The 16,205-nt window shown below is 32.6% G+C and overlaps 1 protein-coding gene across 1 annotated transcript; it reads left to right on the forward strand.

The window, feature by feature from the left end:
* The first annotated feature begins 2,669 nt into the window (after positions 1 to 2,669).
* dome (cytokine receptor domeless) lies at positions 2,670 to 10,931 on the forward strand. The gene is made up of 13 exons (XM_018551780.1): positions 2,670 to 3,243; positions 3,953 to 4,243; positions 5,164 to 5,466; positions 5,590 to 5,747; positions 5,880 to 6,051; positions 6,208 to 6,516; positions 6,606 to 6,754; positions 6,881 to 7,778; positions 8,076 to 8,225; positions 8,724 to 8,814; positions 8,960 to 9,038; positions 9,158 to 9,590; positions 9,747 to 10,931. The coding sequence occupies exons 1-13, from the start codon at positions 2,670 to 2,672 to the stop codon at positions 10,505 to 10,507; spliced, it is 4,368 nt and encodes a 1,455-aa protein (XP_018407282.1). The 3' UTR covers positions 10,508 to 10,931.
* The last annotated feature ends 5,274 nt before the right edge of the window (positions 10,932 to 16,205 follow it).

Here is a 16,205-nt window from a genome sequence, read left to right on the forward strand (position 1 = left end):
CGGGTGTTAGTACAAAAAAAATGTGGGTAACGAATCTTGTACTAACATCTGACGATAAATTTTAAAATTTAACTGTTTTGTTTTATAAATTAAAGTAAACAAAATGTCACTGGCCGGAAACTTTGCACGCCACTGTATGTTTGATATTTGTCGAAAGCGAGAAAGAGAGTTCTAGTGCGGTCTGGTAGAGGAACAGAAAACAGTCTACATAAATGCAAAAAAAAGTTCTTCCTATCGTTATCAGTTCCGGACCGGATTCCAGTTTGTGACACATATTCGGTGTGCCGCAATATGATTGTGCACCTGTTATCGTCGTGGGCGGAACGACCGCGATCGTAATGCGGATGTTGAAGGTGCGCAGCACGAAAAAAGCGAGAAATATGATCTCGAGTAAATTTTCATTTCACGTCCCACTCTCTACAAACATTTTCCATTAAGAGATTAGTCTGGATTATAATACTTACGAATGAAACTTTTCTAATGAAAGATTAATATAGATTACACATTTGACAAATGAATCTTCTCGATTAAGAGTTTAATGTGGATTATGAGAGAAAATTATTTCTTGTAATAATACTACAAACTTTTTTGCATTCGTATCAAATTGGCAAATTGATTTTTCACAGAATCGTTCTCGTGGCGTATTTAATTTTTCTAGGAAAATTAGAAATTGAATTAAGATATGTATATTATTGTATAAAATAATTATTATATGTGAAAGTTGATTCGTTTGTAAGAACATTGCACATTTATCACTGTAGAAAAAATATATTGCTTTATGCTAGCAGAAACATTTTCTTTTTCTTTATGAAGTTATTATTATTCAGAAATAGAAAAAATAAAGATTTGGTGTTGAAAAGAGGTAACGATGAATTTTCTTGTTACACTCACGTCGATAATAACGTGTCGTAGAGTCATTTGCATATTTTGTGGAAATGTTGTTTCCTATCGTGCGTGTTATGCAATGCACATTATGAATAATTTATTTTGTGATTAATGATTTTGAATGTTATCGAAACTTGTTTTTTTTTTACTCAAAATTCTATTATAATTTTTTTATATATTATTTTTTAATGTTAGATTTTTTTTTAGTAAATTTGGTTTTTTTAATGAAAATATGAATAGTTATTTATTACAGCTTTCTAATCTTTAGCATCATATATACTATATATACCTTAATATATAAAAAGTTGTAATATAATTTTGCTGCAATTATAACTAATATAATTCTAATTCTAATAAGATCCTAAATCAAAATTCTATTTTTATTTCAACCTTTGAAATTAGTCGAAAAACGTAAACATTTATAAAAGCCATATTTATTAAATTATCGTTAAAACATTATTTATTTATTAAATATCCATATTTAATATATATTAACATATAATAAACAAGAAATAAGTTTTAATAACGAAGATATATGGAAAATAATTAACACATATTTTACAATTTTAAACGTGGTAAAAATAAAAAATATATTATTATAAATCTTTATCGAAAATGTTTTGAATTTCTAAATATATGATATCATGGAGCTAAAATGAGTGGAAAATAAAAATCTGATTTTATGCAAAGTTCTTTTTTTTTTTTTATCAAAGAAGCATCTTTGTGAATTCAAAGAAATATAAATCCAACAAATAAAAAGTATAAATATTGTTATCGTTTAAAGAAGAAACATTTGAAAACGTTGAGGAAACTGGGTCTGTACGGGATAAAAGGCATTATGCTATATATAATTTTTATTCTTTTTATTGATATTTTCTACAAGGATAGCAAGTCTTGAGATTTTCAACGATCTTCCAACAAAGTGAGAAACTAAACGAAACAAATAATAAATTATATATATCTGTATATATATATTTTTTCATATATGTATTATATATATGTATATATATACATATATATTTTATGTAGATATATACGTATATAGACATTTTATACTGATAATAAAAATGTTGCTTTTATTAACATAAACACAATACATTACAGCTGTCTTTCACTGGAGCTCAATGTTTTCAAAACTCCGAATATTTTTTAAAAATCCAGATCTTTATTCGGTTTTCAGAACATCAGAATATACAATCTGTAATTATATATCTCGACCAGATTTCTCGTATGCAGATATTGATCGTCACGAGACTGTGTTTACATTATCGCCGCGATACGTGATGAAATATAATAACGACTTATTAGAAGGACACCATTCTCCACGTGTTACGAATTTGCTCATGTATTTTCTTCCCCCTACATTCCTCGTGTATTTCCTAGACCACTGATAGTCAGTCAGTTGGGTCCTAACTCGAATACGGTTCACTAGCAACGACTGTCTCTCTGTTCTCGTTAATTTTTGTCAACGTAACGAACGAACTCAATATTACAACATTGTTATTTTAATATTTAGTGATCCAATTTTGTTGGAATTAATTGAAATGACAAAAATCTTACCATAATAAACACAATTTTTTTTACATTTGTAGAAGATTTATTGTTCGATTTTTCAAGAGAATTTTTTTATTAACTTCTTTAATATATTGTTAATAATAGTTATATATATATTAATATTTTGTAAGGTTTTAAGATTTATTTTCATTGAATCTCTATTTATCTTTCAGTGACGGAAGTGCAAAATGCCTTCAATCGATACCCGATCGATAAGAGTGTCTGGAGAAATGGATCGGTGTCCATCTCGCAGACCAAACGCTACGTCGAGACATGCTGGATGTCGATCTACGCTGGATGTGTCCGGCACATCGGAGTCGTCTTCTGTCGCTTGCCACAGTTTTGCAACATACTGCGATGTAAATGCCTCTAATGCCGTCCTGTTTGAAAAGGATATCATCACAACGTTGGAAAACGGGTCCAATAGTGCGGTTCATCTCTTACAGGACACTTTATTATCTTACAATGCCCGTTCAACTGAGCTGTGTTCGGCGCAAAAAGAATTTGCTTGTCCCGCTGCCCCTTGTAATCACGAATGTGATACAAGTGTAATGAATCACCGAAATCATCATAGTTACACGCGAAAGAGGGACGCGATGAGATATTCTCATGCAGCGGATGCACTCTCGATAACAAAATACATTCTCGTATTCATTAATCAAATGTTAGGATTAATAACCACCGACTGGATAACAAATTCTTCATGGAGGAGATGGCGAACTTATTTTCCTTTCTTAGTTTGCCTATTTTGTGTGACGCAGTGTTCAGCTCGCACTTGCTCAGTTGGATTAAGCACACCGGGATGTAAGTTTCGTTTAAATATATCTCTGTATATAAATACAATCAAATATATACTCGTAAAACACATTGTATTCTCAATTTTGATATTAACGATTAGTAAATTATTTGTGAGCTATTTGGATTGATATTTAAATTGGCATGATTTTGTTTTCATTATATTCATACTGCATAGGCTGCGTTTCATTTGCTGCTTGTAGCGCTCTTGAAATTTCATTCTTTTTATAGTTTATCAAAGACAAAGTGATGCTTATAAGCGCTGTGAGCGTCAAATGGAATACACTCGTAATGCACATTTTGAGATATATTAGAATGTACGTGTTTACGTATTATAGAGCAGAAATAAAAGCCGTTTTCTATTTCTCTCGCATGCGTACCACTGGTGCGTTAGGATTATAAATAAAACACATGTCTTATCTCTCCTTTTGGAATTCTGTCGAGCTAAATGTATATATCTATATTTAATACTCGAGCTGTGCAGTTTACATTGAAATTGTGACCTAACTCTGTGTATTCTTATGATAGCTTCATTTTACGTTTTATAGTATTCATAATGCAAATTTGTCTAGCATATATAAATTTTGGTTTAATTATTTTATTTACTTATAAAGAGAGTTTGCTTATAATCTGAATTTTTATAATTGAAGTATCTTGTACTTTCTATTTCAAATAACAAGACTATAAAATTTCATCTTGTTCTTAATGCTATTCGTAGGGACTTGGCCACAAGGTGATATTATTATCCAACATGGTAAACCACTCAGTATGCTGTGTCTATTGAATGACACTATCGTAAAACGTGACTATCCTAATAAAGATGCAGGAAATCTCCGATTCTTTCGTAATAATCAAGAACTGAAGTCGGAATTCGTCACGGTAATTAATGAAACTACGATAGAGCTGTTTATCAAAACACCACCACCCTCCGACGATATGTACAATTGCAAGTTGCAAGTAAAGGAAAACGACTATATAGCAGTTTGTCTCAATAAAGTTGTAGTTGGATGTAAGTAATTATACTTATTTTAATTATATTATCTGTGTATATTCCATTGTATTAACGGGTCTTTAAACTGATGGAACAATCAAGAAAGACACGACTTCTCGCGAAAAAATAAGTTAAAATAATTAAAATATAATTTTTTCACACAAAATCTCATAAAATAAATTTTATTTTACATTTTCGTCTTATTTTTTGTCAGTTCTTTAGTTGTATTATCAGTTCTAAGATATCTGATGTATGTGCTATTCTATTAAAGAGTTTATAATCTATTAAAAAAAAGATACTTTTTGTAATCTGAAGAATTTGGGTATCGAGAAACATATACATCTTATTTTTTATAATTATCACACGTATTTGAAATATAGCTATCTACATATCCAATAGAAGTTACATTTATTCTTATCAATATGACCCGATGATATTTTGCAGAGACAGTACAGTGCATTGATTCTCTTTTCATTAGTTACGAGTAAATCGTTTGACATGCATGCGTCTTAGAAATCGTTTTATCATCGACAATAAAGATAACTAGAAAGCGGATACTATACAATATAATATTAAGAGTTAATCAAATCACTTCCCTCGTAGAAATTTACTTATTTGTAGTATCGATATTTATGTTACATTTCTATTTATGTAATAGATTTTAATTTTAATATGATACATATAAAATATCTGCACAATACCTCAAAAGCGATAAAAATTGAAAATTTGTATCGATAGAAACTAATAGAATTGATCGTGATATGCAATGTTTATAAACATGTTTATAAACGTTTATAAACACAATTTTGAATATCTGTTATCAACTATTTAGCGAATATCAAAAACTATATTTAAAAATTATTTATGTAGTTTAAAAAACAATACATTTTTTTATGTGAAATATTTTATTTTATTTTACTTGTTTTGTTTCACGACAGATCCACCTCAAAAACCTAAACATTTTGACTGTGTTTCCTATAATTGGGAAAGCTTTAATTGCACATGGGAGCCAGAACAAAATTTCGTCCATACAAAATACGATTTAATGTTCCAATTATCTGGAAGATCAGGAGCAATGTATTACTGTCCACTTGCAACAACAGAAGAGAATTCATGCACGTGGGATATATATTCCGATCCAATATATAGGCAACCGTATGCAGTTTATATTTTCATATTGAAAGTATCTAATCCTTTTGGGGAACTCAACTTTACATATCGTGTCCCGCATTATCCTAATGGTATGTAAATCTTATATAGATTACTATATTATATTTATTTCTCCTCATAAAAATCTCTTGTAATGAGAAATGTACAGTTTTTATGTGCTCTGTATACTTAACATTGAGAATTATTTTTTTCAGTTATTCCGGCTAAACCTTACAATCTTACCTTAATAAACAAAACATCGGAAAGTGCACTGTTGCATTGGGAACTCCCCTTTCCAATGGCGACATTTCCAGTTGGTGTTCATCATAAAATTATGTATCAACATCAATGGGATCATGAAAAAGATTGGAAGGTATGATCGTATTGATTCAAGTTTTTTATTTTATTAGATAATTTGTCGATGTCGCACTTATTGAATAGAGTTATCAATTTTGTGATAAACAATAATAATCTTGATTCAAACTTATTCTCCCCTTGTCTATAGGTCATAAATATTACGCATCCTAAGAATAGAGAGCAATGGCTTTACAATCTTACCGGATTAGAGTACGCTAACACAGTATATGATGTTCGAATTTATTTAAAAAGCTCGACAGCTGTAAGATCGGACCGATGGAGTGAATTTAGTGTTGTTACATTCAGAACGTCATCAAAATGTAAGTAAATTAATGAATTAGGAAAAGAATCTGTTGTTTTTGTTATTTATTTGATATAACTATAATCGATATAAATACGTATTACAAATTTGGCTATGACTAATTAACAGATAACATCTATCTGTTTCTATTAAATTTTATTTGATTTAACTTTAGTACCTAGTGCTGCACCGCGAACTGACATCGGTAGCTTCGAAATTGCTGAAAATAATGGAAACAGGGACGTATATTTGTACTGGCAAGCGATACCACAGAATCAAGAAAATGGCGATAATTTTAAGTATCAAATTATTCACGTGGAGGAAAATGGCCAGAAAGTTGCGCTTACACCAAGTGAAACAACTAGGACATATGCCAAATTGAAAGGAATCAGCCTCAATAGTTACCTGTTCGAGATCGTTTCAACGAATGAAGTCGGAGCTAACAACAGCCGTGCGAGAATATACGTACCAAATCAGAAAGAAAGTGAGTATAATAAGAAGATAGATGTTAAGAGAGAGGATAGAAAGATTCAAGTATCTACCTAACAATTTAATACATTATTTTGTTCTTAGTACCACATGAACCAATAGCGTTCACGAAAATTGCTTTCGAAAATGGATTGTATGAATTATCTTGGAAGCCACCGTTCGAAGATTATAACATCAAGAATTACACGATCTTTTGGTGCGACAATGAACGTGATCGTCCTTATCAGTGTACCGTATGTATCCATATTTTCTTTCACATTATTCGAAAAATAATTTTGTTCACAAATAAAAGCATATTTCACATAAAAGTTTTATTTCACATAAAAGTTTACACTCAGCGTTAAATGATATGTTTGCAGGGTTACTTGGACTGGGTGCACGTGCCTAAAAATACTATGATCTACAACATAACAGTACCGAATCCGTCCAAGGTATACCAATTTGCAATCTCCGTCAATACTGAGAGAGGTAGCAGCGGCATGATATGGTCGTCATGTACGGTAATTCATAATAAGGTGCTCGGCAAAATGAAGTCTGTTTGGATCAATCGCATTGGATCGCACTTTATCGAAGTCGGTTGGAAGCCTGATTGTTCAGATCGCATTGGGATAATTGAAGGATTCAATATCTACTACTGTCCCATAGTATCACCAATGAATGTCAACTGTAACGGTCCCATGTTTAATAGTACCATCAAGGCGGACGCACATACGATACATGGCATTGTCGATAACCTGAAGCCCTACACTACGTACATGCTGAGTGTCGCGGTGCTGACGAAGAGCGGTGAGGGTCTGCGTAGTGATCCCCTGTATAATACCACTCTCGAAGCGGCGCCCAGCACCCCACCGGCAAACGTGAGAATCACTGACTTGTCCAACACGACAATGTATATCTCATGGAAAAAGCCGACGGCGATGAACGGTGTGCTCAGATATTATGAAGTTTACTATAATGATCAAGTCATTAGAGTGGATGATAAGGATTACATCAAACTGATGGGTTTAAAGCCGTATACGAAATATTTTATTAGTGTTTCCGCTTGTACCGTTCAGTGCAGTGAAAAGTCATCGATGATAGATAATTTCACGAGAATTGGCGTGCCTGGCAAAATCATGATTCCTTTAGTACGCTTTGTAAACTCCAGCCAAGTGATCATCCAGTGGGAACCACCACAAGAACCAGCCGGTCCAATAGAGCACATGTATTACGAAATAGAGTATGGAAATGGCTTGATTCAGAACGTTACGAGAACAGGTGAGACTGTCTTTAATAGAAAAATTTAAGAATCTTTCCTTAATAGAAAAAAATTGAGAAAATTTCTGAGATAAAATTAAATTAAACTATAATAAGAAAAATAATCCTTTCAAATAAAATTCAATTTTCTTGAATTATTTTATTTTTCTATTCAACTTAATTTTATTTACGTTGAATGATATAGTGCTAAATGTAATAGTTACGTGAAATAAGAAATGAAAGGAGAGTAAAAAATATGATGGTTATAGAAGAAATAATACGAAAATTCAATTTTGATATTATTTGTTTATATTGCAGAAGTGCAATTGCCCATTCCCGACTGCAAAAACGTCGAGCATCGAGAGCAGAAGCACAGATTCCGAGTTAGAGCTATTAACACCAATCTTAACGGTGAAGTTTTGAAAGGATCGTGGTCCGACTTTGGGGAGGGAAATTGTTATAATAATGGTATTTTAGTCTATTATTATTATTATATTATTAAAAAAGCAAACACGACACACACAAATTGCTGCTAATTTAATTTTATGAGAACACGTTTGCTTATAAAATTGAGCACTTTTGTTATAACTTACATATACACATATATGGCATATTAATATTTGTGAGTATAAATGACGACATCTAACATTGAGAACATTCAACGTTGAACTTTTAATATCTTTTTATAATAAAAAGTAATAATGATGACTACAGTTTTTTTTAGATACAAATTGCATAACCGGTTTATACAACTCGCAAGATCAAGCCGGATCTTTCTTCATCTATTTCTTATTGTTTCAGAAACATGTTCCCTACAATCTTCAGTATAGTATTAATTTTTTTTATCATTGTGTGATTTTCTTTACTTTGATTCTACAGATGCGATAGTATCACATATACACATTTAACGCGGATATTATCAAACAACTTATTCTAATTAGCGAATGTATATTTTTCATATAACAGGTTTATCATACGTCGCATTAGTTGTTATATGGATAGTTGGCGTCGTTAGCTTCGGAGCATGCATCGTGTGCTTCGTGTACATGTTCAAGAGGTAAAGAAATTTTTGTTTTTCAGCATTTCTCTATGTAAATGTATAAATTTATTTATATAAAACTTTCCATAAAAAAAGAATTTTCATTTAATTACAGCTATTCTAACTTTATTCTTCAACACATTTTGTGCTATTTTTCTTACAGAATGTGGATAAAATGTCGAGCTATGCGAGATGTCGAAGTCAAACTACCACCTGGACTTGCCAGTACTCCATCAGATATGGTGAGATATCTCTATCTCATGCTTTTTTTTTTATATGTTACGATTATTTATTGAAGCACAAATACGACACAACTACAAAAATACAGTACGCTAACGTAAGCTCTATTTTGTTTGCGTAGAAATTGCTTGACAAGATAAGCGAACCACATATACGGCAACCATCCGCCGATTCGAGCGGCTGTTCTAGTGGCCAAGAATCCGTTACGTCTTCTCTCACGGCAGAATCCCAGGTTTGCAGTGATAGTGGCACTGAGGTGGATGCAGTTCATACGCCATCTGACAAATTAAAGAGTCAACCTGTCCGTGAATTGACACATCTGCGACAGAGAAGTACTACACGTGTACCAGCTTCGTTATTATCAGAGGTCACGCCTTGCTGGGAATCATACGTCAAAGTTGGCGATTCCGGTGAGCCGACTTCTGAAGAAACTGTATCATTAGCACGGTCCACGCCTAATTTAACAGATAACACGAAGAGTTATTCGCCATCGCAACACGGCTGGTCTAGCGCAAACTATATCAGTATGCCGTCCTCTTCGGAGATGTTATTGAGTAATCCGAGCCTAATACCACGGAAGAATGCCAACAGCGACGATGGCGATAGCAGCAAAGACAGTGACGACAACAATGACGGTAACCATGGCAGCGATAGCAACAATGACAGCGGCGACGACAGTGGTGATGCTTTGATATCGATTAAATTTGAAGATGAATTTGAAAAGGAGAAGCAGAAGCAAACAATCGACGAACTGGACAAGATGCGATCCATCATCGAGTTGAACAAGAAACTCTTGACATCTCACATTAACCCCGAGAAGACAACAATGACGACGCCATATGTTCAGGCAGGTCTAATAGATGAAATACCTGAATCGCCTTCTAGTATACCTAAACATATACAAGCCAGGAACAGCAATCTGATGTGTGGCACCTTTAAAGTTAAAGATAATCAGAATTTGTGCAAGAAAGAATACATGTCATTCCCGCAAACTTTCCCCGCCAATACCGGCTTGACTTTAGCGAGTCCAAAATATATCTTTGCATCGATAATTCCTGAGGGAATGACGATGCCGGTTACAGAAACAGATCAAGAATCTTTACAGCAGAAAACGTTCCACGATCCGCACAGTTCTACAACGAGTGGAACTTCGTACAATCTTACGAGCTCCGCGCACGAGACACAGTCGCAGGAGCAACAAGAGAAAGCGGAGCCACTCGCGAACGTGACGGAGGATGTCGTTGAAGGTGACAACAAAGATAACACTGTGCACCCTACATCGTCTTGGTCAACGACAGAGGGAAAAGATTTGAACTCTAGTTATATCACTATCGCGAATTTATCACCTCCCTCAGCAGGACCGTCGTATGTGCGACTCGAGAAGATGCCACCGTCACTGCCACAGGCAGCGACAAGTCAGTCGGACGAGCAGTACGCAGAGGTGACGGTTGTGCCAAGTACAGTTCAGTGAGGTGAGGAGAGAGATGCACCATCATCTCATTGTTCTCCTCTTTTTCGCGACGGTGTTCATTGCCACCTTCGTAAACGGACAAAGTAAGTGCTACACTGTAAAATTGTGGTATATACAGCGGTGCATGCGAGAAACTGAGATGTTATATGCTTGAATATAATTGCGACACTCACGTGCGAATCGACTGAGCTGAGCAGCGATCTTTCATAACCTGAGAGGGGGGAATGAAGTTCGCTTACTAAAATACGAAGAGATTTAAGAGACTTTCTTTTTGAAAAGGAATGTTTCATATTTGCTTCGAAAACAAGACTGGGTTTAAGTAAAAAGGAAGATTATTGGCTTAAGGTTAATGGAAAAAAATTCAGGAAAGCTTGAAGAAATTCACTTCTTATTAAAAGAGCTCTTCAGTGAGTTCTTACATTTAAAGACGTTTCCTTAAATGGCTATTATTGAGAAAAAGTTTTATGCACATAGCATTTGTACAAAAAATAATAGAATATACAGGAAGTAACTCGCAGAGCCTTTAAGGAAATTTTTTTAAGGAGACATTTTTTATTCCTTCGCCCAAGCTGATATCTTCTTGTTTGATTATGCTATATAGCGACGCGATATGCATATGCGGCACGATACGTTCGAGCAACGAGAATGTCAGATTGGCGTTCTCGTTCACCAAAGTATGTACCAGTACTGCGTTATTTTTTTTATATTATATATATAATTTCAACGCGATTGGTTAAAATAAGTTAAAATAAGTATATAGATATATGAATATGTTATGTATATGTATAACGGGCATATATATATATGTATATATGTGTTTGTGTGTGTATGTATGTATATATATATGGCCAGATTGACAGACAGCCTATTGCTGTCGAAAAATAATTAAATTAAGCCCACTTCAGACGATCTATGATACAGAATCAGGCGCAATGTACTAAGAGAATAGGGCTTCTCCTTTCCAAGAAATCCGATACTTTAGGAAATTCGCGCTTTCATTTTGCACGTTTATGTAACAAATTAATGATCTTTTCGAATGATTTATGGTCGTATGCGATACATTTTGTTACAATCATTACAAAGTTCTAAGAAAAATACATTTATTCTTCCTTGCAGAGAGAGAGAGAGAGAGAGAGAGAGAGAGAGAGAGAGAAGCAAATATGTGTACAGTATGAAAGAGTGGTAAATGAAATTTTTGTACAAAGTGATTACTTCTTGGAAAACGGTGTCTCTTATTATTCATAATTTGATTATTAAATCGAATTATGACTATTGAGAGTCTAATCAAAATTTAAAAAAAATGTAAAGTAAAATTTAATATATAACTTTAATACATAATTTTTTTCGGAAAAAGTAGAATTTATACACATAGATGAAATGTTTTAAAATATTATACATCTTGTTATACAATTTTTCTTTCCTACGCTCCTAGATCCGTCAAAATTCATGATAGCATTATATTTAAAATGTTATATACGTATAATATGAAAAAATTAAAGAATAACGATATACACACTAAGAAAAAGATACAATATGAACATGTCCAGATATATTGAAATATACAGCAAAGAAATTGTATATGAAACGCGCCAGATTTTTACTCTAAAAAATTATAGATCGTCTATAGCTGGTTTCAGTTAGGCATTTTTTCACAGCACAATTTTTCGCTAAATTCTCGTTTAATTGTGAGAAAAATTTTTTTGCCATTCTTGCAAGGATAAGCAAAAGTTTTTTAAAACTACATTTTCTAGATTTCTTTATTAATGATACAGAGATATCCTAATTTAATCCTTAGTTAATCGCTCGATTTAGCTTTGATACAACTTAGACTCGATAAATTCACATTTTTTTATTGTACTACTGAATTAGAAATTAATTAGAGAGATTTAAAATGACATTACTCTGATATAATACCAAGTAATAGAAAAGAAAAAAAAGAAAAAAATAAAATGTATCATAAACCTACAATTTTTAATTCACACAGCACACGATTAATTAAGGATTAATGTCGTCTCAGAATGTGACAATTTTCGAACGCGCTATTGCGTTTATATCGTGTGGAAAGTGCATACAGATATTCTTCCGAACAATTCTCTCGACGCTATCAACGAAAATTCCGCAAAAACGCGGTCGCAAACATTTCCGTTCACTTGTTCGCAAAGATTGCTCAAAGAGAGATGAAAGCGACGTACTTGACGAAATTGCTGCGTACAGTTAGAGACAACGAGAAGACGCAAGTTGCGTAGATTTTCTATTTTTCTAATCGTGGATGTATCGCGAATCCGTCGAAACTTCTTTTTAGCTGGACTTGCGCATTTGAGCGAAAGTTGAACCATGCAATGCAATTTGTTATTCGTTCACGTAGTTGATTAGAGATACTTCATTAACGCACGTATTGATCGCGAATAAAATTGTACGTAGCAAGATAACGGGCTCTTTTATAGTAGCATTATAGTACAATACAGTAACCGCACACGAGGACAGGGTCAGGGATAATAAAGTAAGATGAGATAAAAAAAAAACGTGGTGAGCGCACCATGAGTGTCGCCAAGCAGCTTGTGAGAAAAAGCAGTTCTAAAGTCTCGAACGAAGATAAAAAGTTGACACTGTCATTAATGTTTCATGAGGCCTATTAATATCGTTATGTAAGATAGTAAACGTTGTATCGCACTCATTTAATATCTCCGATTTTAGAACAAGGTAATCGGAGAAAAGGCGCTTTTTTCGCACTTCAACGCTACGTTTTCCAATGATGAGCTCTTGCTCGACTATGAGAAATCCATGTGGAGAGGCCCATGCGTCACAATTATCTCGGATCGTGCGCTTTAATTACGTATAGGTCAGAAGACAATTAAAGTACTTCGCGCAGTATAGAGTTAATTGTGAGTAATGTGCAAGTGACAATTGTCCTCGCACAACACTCTCACGCTATCGCAGCAGCAAGAATATATGTATGCATAATATGCACGTACTTTAAACTAGTCAGATACACCGCATCTTCCTACAGGCCTTTCTTTTATACTTTATCGTAACGTTCGTTGGATATGAGATTAACAATTGTACAAAATTTAATAGATAAAAAAGGAATTAACGTATTGAGTAAATCGTTAGTATTTTTTAAATATGAATTTTGTATTATTACAAAAAACCGATTGAACTTTTAATAGGCACAGATAGGATATTTCTTTTGATTCGAATTTTTTATGATGACGTTTTATTAATATCTTCATTAGATGCAAGACGGTTGTTATAAAAAAAGCAACTTAAAAAGAAAGAACTTTATTGAAGAATTGACGACCTATTGATACGAAGCATGATTGTGAAGGATTAATTGTGTGATTCCGAATTACAAATTTTAATAAGAAATAAGAATTAAGATGCAATTGTACTTTAATTAACCTTAAGCTGCCGGGAAGCCGATATATCGGCTCGGCCTATGATATGAACTTTGTATATAATTGATACATGATACAAGACACAAATTTGGCCACTTTTAAAGGACGGTTTAATATCTCAAATCCCGGCAGTTTAAGGGTTAAGGACAAAATAATTCAACTATCACTGAAGTTATGTCAGTAAGAAGATAGTTATTTAAGAAAAATTGTAATATTTCGAATTGTATGTAATAATACAAAAAGAAAGGCCTGTGAATCTTTACAGAATGCGGTTATTTTGCAAGTTCAAACAATTTCAAGCGAGGAAAAGGGAAATCTATTGTTATTGCGATTGTGAGATATAAGAAAAAAGGAAATGACTTTGTTTGTACTTGCGAAATGATACTTACCGGCTTGCGCGATTGGATTTTCGCGAAGCTCTCAAATCGAAAACGAGCTTATGTACCTACTCGTACGTTTATTGTTGTTACAATACATACCGACGTAATTTTATCAGATATTAAAGAAGTGCTACTTAGTCTATAATTAAGTCTGTGTAAACTTAAGGATTATGTCATCACGATGTTATACAAACGCACGGTGCGTAGATCTGTTTGTTTTAGCTGCACTTATAGCTTCCGCGTTTGAAATAAAATAGTTATATACAATATATATTTATACATACGATCATATATATAAATTTTCCAAAAGATGTCTCCTGTAGAAAAACTGCAGAATTTATTAAAAAAAAGAAAAAATTTGGTACTGTCGCTTTTTCATAGAGTACTTTTTTGGAGAGTTATATTTCGAGATCAATTTAATCTCTATAAGTAAAAATTTATATATCTTTTTACTGATGCAGATACTACATTTTAAATTAGTAACTTTGATTCGAGCATACGTATACATACAGATAGAGGTTTGGAATTGTTATGAATACAATGACCAATCAAAAGTCAAAGTAGAGCATGTGACTTCATTAATTTGAACCCACTACACTTAAAAATGCTATGATACACAGCACACATAGAAATGTCATATAGATAACGCCAAGAGTGGGTTATCAACATAGTTTTAATTAAAAAATTTACAGTAATTCTTTGTGAATATCTTCTAAATTTCAATAATAAAAAAAATTAATCTTGAATCATAATTGATGGGTTTAATGCGGAGGATCTGACTCGGTCAAAAAATATATAGGTATTTATTTAGAAGGATTGAACTGACCTAAAACAATTTTCAAAAAATCATTCAATTAGAAATCCAGTTATATAATGAAATTTTTTCGTAAAAACTTTTTAACCTTAAATTTAAAACAAATTTTTAAATAGAATTTCACCTAGTTTAGTTCGGTCAATTATTAAATTTCGTATGTAAAATAAGAATCATATATATGTATACATATATATATATATATATGATTTAAATTAGTATTTATATGCAGAGTTTGTTGCACTTAAGTTTCAAAGTAGCTAAATTACATTTATTTTAATGAAGTGAAAAAGAGAGAGAAGCAAATTAAAAAGTAAAAAAGCATAAAACACAGTAGCAAAGTATAAAGTGCAATTAAAACGAGTTGATCTAATTTTATACTTGAGATCCATATGACTATCCACGCGAAATATATACATGTCACATGTGTATGACACATTATGTGTCCTAAAACACGTACATAATTCGCGTACTTTAATAATGTATCAAATATGATTTAAAGTTGTCAGACAAGGGAATGCCTAAGATTTTTAACGAAATGACAGTACATTTTATACAGTAATATCAAGGAAATGCCTGAGCGAAATACATACACGTCGATTAATTCTTGCTCACGTCGAGATATAATGAAGTATTTTGATGCGACAAAAAGCTTTGTACATTAGTTTAACAGCCGCGCATTATCTATCTACTTTGTTAGGTTTTACATATCTATCATTGTACATAAACGCATATAAATGTATACACAAATACGTATAGATATATAAATAGATATATATACACTTATATACATATATCTATTATTATCTATTTTTGTTACGTGTTTATAAATGAGAACGTATTCTGTCGCAGAATACCAAAATGTAACATATAGAACGAGATTTTAGCGAATGGATAATGGATGAAGCATCGCATAAAGACTACCATCGGTTTTACATATAATTTAGAACATTTATTGTATTTGTGTCGTTAAACTTTAAACTAATAAGTTGACAAAATCGAGATCATATATATGAGTTACGTTTAAGTATTTTTTTTTGTTTTTTTTATGTAATCGAATGATTGTATAATTTAGTTGAACAGTGCATAGTTCTTAAGATGCTTAACATTTA

Source organism: Cyphomyrmex costatus, unplaced genomic scaffold (genome assembly GCF_001594065.2).
Source record: "Cyphomyrmex costatus isolate MS0001 unplaced genomic scaffold, Ccosl1.0 scaffold146, whole genome shotgun sequence".
NCBI lineage: Eukaryota > Metazoa > Arthropoda > Insecta > Hymenoptera > Formicidae > Cyphomyrmex > Cyphomyrmex costatus.